This window comes from Ciconia boyciana, chromosome 7 (assembly GCF_034638445.1).
Source record: "Ciconia boyciana chromosome 7, ASM3463844v1, whole genome shotgun sequence".
NCBI classification, from domain to species: domain Eukaryota; kingdom Metazoa; phylum Chordata; class Aves; order Ciconiiformes; family Ciconiidae; genus Ciconia; species Ciconia boyciana.
Window position 1 is genome coordinate 67026507 of NC_132940.1, and position 6512 is coordinate 67033018.

The 6512-nt window shown below is 54.9% G+C and overlaps 1 protein-coding gene across 2 annotated transcripts; it reads right to left on the minus strand.

Moving 5' to 3' along the window:
• Positions 1 to 894: 894 nt before the first annotated feature.
• P2RY1 (purinergic receptor P2Y1) lies at positions 895 to 4976 on the minus strand. 2 transcript variants are annotated; one of them, XR_012043419.1, is made up of 3 exons: positions 4734 to 4976; positions 2713 to 3987; positions 895 to 2201 (listed from the first exon to the last, which is right to left on the minus strand). XR_012043419.1 is itself a non-coding variant. In XM_072867697.1 (2 exons), exon 2 carries the CDS (start codon positions 3917 to 3919, stop codon positions 2828 to 2830), a length of 1092 nt encoding a protein of 363 aa, XP_072723798.1. In that variant the 5' UTR covers positions 3920 to 3987; positions 4734 to 4976; the 3' UTR covers positions 895 to 2827. The 2 variants fall into 2 exon arrangements, 1 of the variants encoding a protein (XP_072723798.1); XM_072867697.1 differs by having other exon boundaries at positions 895 to 3987.
• Between the last annotated feature and the right edge of the window lie 1536 nt (positions 4977 to 6512).

The following is a 6512-nucleotide window of genomic DNA, read 5'->3' on the forward strand; positions in this document are numbered from 1 at the left end:
GATCTTCATTAGAGAATCAGAGCAGACCTCAGTAATGAAGCGGGTGAACAACCTGGCCAGTTGCTCAGTTCTCTTCAGTGAGGCAAGCTGAAACAGGGAGAGCTTTCGACGGTTCACGAGGAAAGCACGAAAGCATTGCCGGTGTTCGAGACCCCGAAGGCTGCGGGCGGGCCCTGGGACGAGGTGGCCGTCCCCCGCTCCAGAAGGTGGGTGTCCCTCCGGACGGCGGGTCCCCCCGCTGCACGCCCAGCCTGCCCTAGCTGGGCCCCGAGAGTTGTGCTGCGCCTGGATTTGGCACACGCCGGAGCAGTCATCCAACTCTGCCATATTAAAGAGACATATTGCAAAAAGACTGCAAGTAACTACATAAGGACCAACCCGGGTGTACGGTTTTACATTCTGCTGTGTCTGTTTAGGATCTTTTTTCAGACAGGGATTAGCGGAACATTTTATTTCCTAACTGAAAGAGAGAAATAGACCACGAAATGCTGGGAAATGAACACGATTTTAAACCTAGAGAAGCAGATTAAGAGAATATCCTATTTTTATGCTCTCTCCCCGTCTAATTCAACTGCCGTTCCAAACAAGACATGCCTCAGCTGAATGAAGTCTCAAGTAATCACCTAGCAGGAGAAGTCATGTATTGTGAATCAGGCTCATTCTCCGGCGATATAAATAGGCTGTGCTCTTCCACGGTCTTTTGTCAGTAGGGATTAATTAGCAATTGACCCTTGGTTGGGATTTCTTCACCACCTCTACATCTTTCATCTTACGGGGCTAAATAAGATCTTACCATTGCTTTACGAAGCTATGCTTCCTAAGCAGCAGTTTAATTTCTCTTTAGGCTATAAATCAGTAGTTTAACTTATCACTAGGTTACATATCAACAGTGAATAGTCAGGGTAGAATTGAGTTTATTATAAAGATGTCCTGTTAGAAGACACAGTATTACAGTGATTGAAACATGCTGTTAAATTTTCCATTAATGCCCAATTCTGAATATGAATACGGAGAACCACACCTTACATACTTTACATTTAGCTTTCTAATAAATAAGTTCAATAAATAGGAATTCTGCAGATTAAGAAGCTGTACGCGGAACAGAAGCTGCTTTACAATGTTGTCAAAAAATAACTAGAGCTATTCTTGTTTGTTACCAATCACCGGACATTAGTAAGTAAAATATCAATATTTTACTCTTACTATGAAGACTGGAGGAACGAAGACCTGCTAAAATCACCCTTAGGATTACATAGACCTTAATTTTGTACACTAAATTTATAATTCAGAGCATGCTTTCATACCATTTTTAGCACACAATATTTTCAAATACATTTCTTAAAAATATGAGAAATTAGTAAGACTGCCCATGTAGGGTTTCGTCTGTGCTCTGATCACTAGCTCTTGTGTTACACACTATTGCAGTTTGGCTAATTTTGGATGACCTGTTCCACATTTGGAGAAGACATACAATAAAGGGCCGGATTTAGTCTGTGGTATATTGCAACGTCTTGTTAACACAGTAATTTATTTGTCACAGTACAAAAAAATTAATTCCCCCCAATTACTTTTATATATATAATATATAATGCATTTATATTATCCATGTTAAGAATTATTTTCTTGGGAAACAACTCTTACGTTATCTCTAAAGATTGCCAGGAACAGAAATATTCTCGTACCAAATGAAAACGCAAGTAACTCAAGCAACTGTAGTTTTACTTGTCTGAAAGGTGCAGTTATTTTCAGCACACACGTTTCTCATGTTCTACCCGTAAAGAACTCCAGCAAGGCTCCCAACACCGGCAGTCAAGTGTTTGCGCTGCAGCGAGGTGTCGGTCAGCCTTTGGCGAGGGCGGCTCGCCCCCGGCTCGGCAGAGCCGGCGCAGGCGCTCCCCAGGCGAGCCCCGTCCGTGCTCGGCCCCGTCCCGCGGTTCCTCCGGCTGACAACGCGCCCGTTCTCCTCGGCACGGAAGGCAGGATCGGACCATCGGCTGCTCAGAACCAAATCGCCTCCGCACGCGTTTGCACGCCGACATCTGTTCACGAAACGCACCGCTGCGTGCACGTGCAAAGCAGGTGCCTGCTTGCACCGGCTCCTAGAGAGACCTGCTTCTCTGCCAGGGGCTGAGGTGTCAGTTCACCTGGGAGCCAATTTGCCTTTAAGGGGGTCCAGATTTTTCATGAGCAACCATCGTAATCTGAAAGCATAATCATGCACACCTCGGTAAGCCTACCTTTTGTAAAACACCGGCACTCAAAGAAGACTGAATCATAAATGCTATCAAACTATCAAATAATTATCAACACTAGAAGTAGATGAAGAAAGAATAAAACCGTAAAGGTGAGATAACTGCATCGTGACCTTGATTTAAATACTTGTTTACAACGGCAAGTGAGCAAAAGGCTAGGATTGTGGACTGAGCCTCAGAAGATAAGATACTGCTCTTTCCTATTTTTATTTCCTATTTTTAGAGAGAGGCCGATTGAGAACATTTTTGAATGTGGGAGACTAAGTCATTAAAACAGAAGCACTTGGATTGCTTTCTTCCTTTAGGGGATTTACTTCATTTTACTTTATCTGACACAAGTCAGAAAGAAGTGAGAATGTTGTAAGGAGCAGGAAAGCTGGATTTTGACACGTTACTTTCCATTAAAATTCTTCCGCTGACTTTGTTAAGCTTTTTCTAAGATCAGAAAATGAGGCTTTACCTAAAACGAATTTGAGAGACTGGTAGGTTTTCCTCACACACTTGTAGCACTACCGTGTCCCACTGTCTCAAAGCAGAGGATTTTTTCAAACTGTTCCCAAATCTTTTGCATCCGTTCACAAACTCGTATCGCCGTTCTGTTTATACTCAGATAAAATATTGAGAGTCATTTCCTCGCTTTTGGACTGCACGTTGTGTTCGCTTCTTCTGGACGATTTCCTGGTCGCCCTGGAAAGCCGCCTTCGAAAGGTGTCACCTGCCAGAAAGTAAAGGATAGGGTCGACGCAGCTGTTGAGGCTGGCCAGACCCCTCGTCACTTGGTAAGTGGCATAAACCTTGTCGTTGAAGGCACACATTTGGGGAGTCTGAAAATCCACCCTGGCTCTTAGATTTAAGGTCTTCATCACGTGGAAGGGAAGGTAAGACACGGCAAAGACCGTCAACACAATAATAACCAGGTAAATCGACTTTCTCCTGAGAGGAGAATTGTCCAGATCTTTGTAAATCAAAGCTTTCACAATGAGCCCATAGCAACCAAGAATCAGTATGAATGGGATGCAGAACATAAACACTGTGGTGCACATGCTGTAAATGAAGTAACTTCTCAGGTAATCATCGGCCGTTGTGTCGTAGCACGTCGTGGTTTTATTTCTCCTTATCCCCGTTCCCGAGTAGAAGAGTATGGGAGAAATCACGGCCACCACAATGACCCAGACCAGGGTGCTGATGTACACCGCGTTCTTCTTCTTCAGCCTCCCCAGCGACTTCAAGGGGTGCACCACTCCCGTGTACCTGTGCACGCTTATGCAAGTTAGAAACAAAATACTGCCGTACAGGTTCACGTGGAAGATGAACCTCTGCAGCTTGCACATGATATCTCCGAAGATCCAATCTGTTTTATTGAAGTAGTAAAAGATGAGGGCGGGCAGAGTCAAGACATACAAGAAATCGGCTAGCGCCAAGTTGAACATGTAAACCGAGATGCCGCTCCAAGGCCTCATGTGGAAGACGAACATCCAGATGGCCACGCTGTTTCCCAAAAACCCAGTGATGAAGACCAGAATGTAGACGGTGGGCAGGTAATAGAACTGGAAGCCAGTTTTGGTCAGGGAACACTTGGTGGTGGCGTTTCCCGCAGACCAGCCGCTGCCGGATAACAGGTTGGGTTCAGTTCCATTCAAAGCAGCAGAGAAGAGGACTTCGGTCATGATCCTTCCACCAGAGTCACATAGGTCTGGGGTGAAGCAACGAAGTCTCTACAGGAACAGTAACGCATCTGAAAAAAAGAACAGAGCAAAGAAAACCTAACTGGAAGGTAAAACCTGCCCTGCTGGTCTTCAGAGGGTTTCCCAGCGGCCGTGCTCGGCCGAGCGTCTCCCACCCGCGCAGCTCGGTCTAGCGCGGGGTGCGGACCGTCCCCTCCGCAGCGCCCGGACCCGCCGCACGCCGGGAGCCAGGGGCCACCTCTGCGGGCCGCTGCCTGCCGCCGGCGGGGCCCTCCCCGGCCGCGGAGCGCCGCGCACGGGGACGGGGACGGGGAGGGGGACAGGGCAGGGCAGGCGGGGCGGCGGCGAGAGAGACGGCGGGCTGGCCCGGCCCGGCCCGGGGACGCGCCGGCAGGGGAAGGGCGAGCGCCGCGAAGGGACGGCGGGGCCGGAGCGCGGCCGGCGGGGGGCAGCGGGGCCGGCGGGGGGCAGCGGGGGCGGCCGCTCGGCCCGCGCTCCTCGGGCGAGCGCCGCCGCCCCGCGGCTGCCGGCCCCGTCCCGCCGCCGCCGCCGCCGCCGCTCCCCTCGCTTCCGCCCGCCCGGCTCCCCCAGGTCACCTCAGCCCGCCCGGCTCCGCTCCGCTCGCTTCCGCCCGCCCGGCTCCCCCAAGTCGCCTCAGCCCGCCCGGCTCCCCGAAGTCGCCTCAGCCCGCCGGCTCCCCCAGGTCACCTCAGCCCGCCCGGCCCCGCTCCCCGCCTCGCCCCCAGCCGCCGCCGCGCCCCAGCCCGGCTCCGCGGAGCGCCGGGGCCGCCCCCACCTGCCTCCCGCGGCGCCCTCCGCGGCCCGCGCTCGCCTCTCCTCGCCGCCGGCAGCGCCCGCCCGGCGGGGGGCGGCGTCCCGCCCGCAGCTGCCCCGGCCGAGCCGGCGCCCATCGCCGGGCAGAGCAGGGCGGCCGGCGGCAGCGGCCCTACGGCGCCTCGGGCGCGGGGCGCCCCTCCGTGGCGGCGGCGCCGCCCGGGGAGAGCGGCCGCAGCCCCTCTGCTGCGGGAGGCAGCGCCGGCCCGGGCGGACTGCGGGCGGGCGGGCGGGCGGGACGAGGCGCCGGCTCGGCCCAGGGGCGCGCCGCCCGCCCCCCGCGCCGCCCTCGCAGGCGGGCGGCGCTCGCCGCTCCCCGCTCCCCGCTCCCCGCTGCCCGCCCGCGCCGCGCGGCGGCCGGGGGCTGCGGGGCCGCGCCGGGGGCTGCGGGCGCTCCGGGGGGGGCGCGGGGGCCGGGGCCGCCTCGGCCGGGGCAGCGGCCTGTGAGCCGCAGCCGGCGCGCCCCGTCGCCACCCCGCGGCCCCCACCCGGGTCACCCGGCCCCCCGGGGCCGCGCAGGCTGGCACCGGCGCTGCTGCTCCAGCGTGCGGCCGCGGCGGGCCCGCGGGTGGGCCCGCGCGGCGAGGCCAGCGCCAGCGGGCAGGGCCCCCGCCTTCGGCCGTGTCCCCAGCCCCGTCCGGGGGCTGCCGCAGGCACGGCCTGCCCGGCCCTTCCAGGCAGCCGAGGCAGAGGAGGGCAGGGTCCCCCCCGGCCCCCTCCGCGGTGATGAGGAGGGGGACACCGCGCCTGGGCGAAGGGCCCTCCTGCCAGCGCCAGCGCGGGGCGGGTGCAGGCAGCGAGGTGCAGGCCGTGGGGCGCAGGCCATGGGGCGCAGGCAGCGGGGTGCAGGCCGTGGGGCGCAGGCCGTGGGGCGCAGGCAGCGGGGCGCAGGCCGTGGGACGCAGGCAGCGGGGCGCAGGCAGTGGGGCGCAGGCAGCGGGGCCCAGGCCGTGGGACGCAGGCAGCGGGGCGCAGGCAGCGGGGTGCCGGGTGTGCTGCTTCGGAGCTGCTGCGAGCGGCCGAACAACGCTGTCCTGATTTTGCTTTCACTCAACCCTTTGAAATCTGCTCTGCAATCCAGTTTAAGCTCCATGAACGTGTTAATTGCTGTAAATGGAACAGCTGAGCAGAAATATGCTCTACTGACCTCTAATTAAGCGCTATACATTTGGCACTTGAGTCAGAATACGTTTATTATTTATTGTCTTAGCGAAACACAATCTGCTGGTTTCAGCCATTTCTTCCTTGTTCGCATTTTAGTTAGGCTGTGTGGTGAGTGATACATGAGCTAGTCATATCTGCTCTCAGCTAAAAGCTGTGTTCTAGACGGAGGATTATTAGTACTTCATGAATATGTATTCATTTTTCAAACTTTTGAGTCTGTCTAAATTATAAAGCTACTTTGTTAGGAAAGCTTAATTGGGAAATCAGCTGCATATTGTACCCCTGTAGGAATATGCAAGTGGATGCAGATGGGGTTGCCAGCCTGGCATCTCTTTTGGGGCAAGTTACGCAGACTACAACTTTGAAGCAACGGCTGAAATTTTGTCAATCTAAGACCTTTTCTCCTTGTATCTTAGGTTTTTTTTCTTTTTGTACTCATCCACTAACTGCATAGTTACTACTTTGAAGATTCTTTTTAATTTTAATACAAACCGAATGTGAAGAGAAAGGAAAGCAAAAAATGAGACAAGAGCAGCAACACCTGTAAAATCTGTTGCAAAGCAAGCCCGGTTTACAA

Excerpts from the sequence above, each read along its gene's own strand:
- P2RY1 (XM_072867697.1), bottom strand. The coding sequence starts at position 3,919 with ATGACCGAAGTCCTCTTCTCTGCTGCTTTGAATGGAACTGAACCCAAC.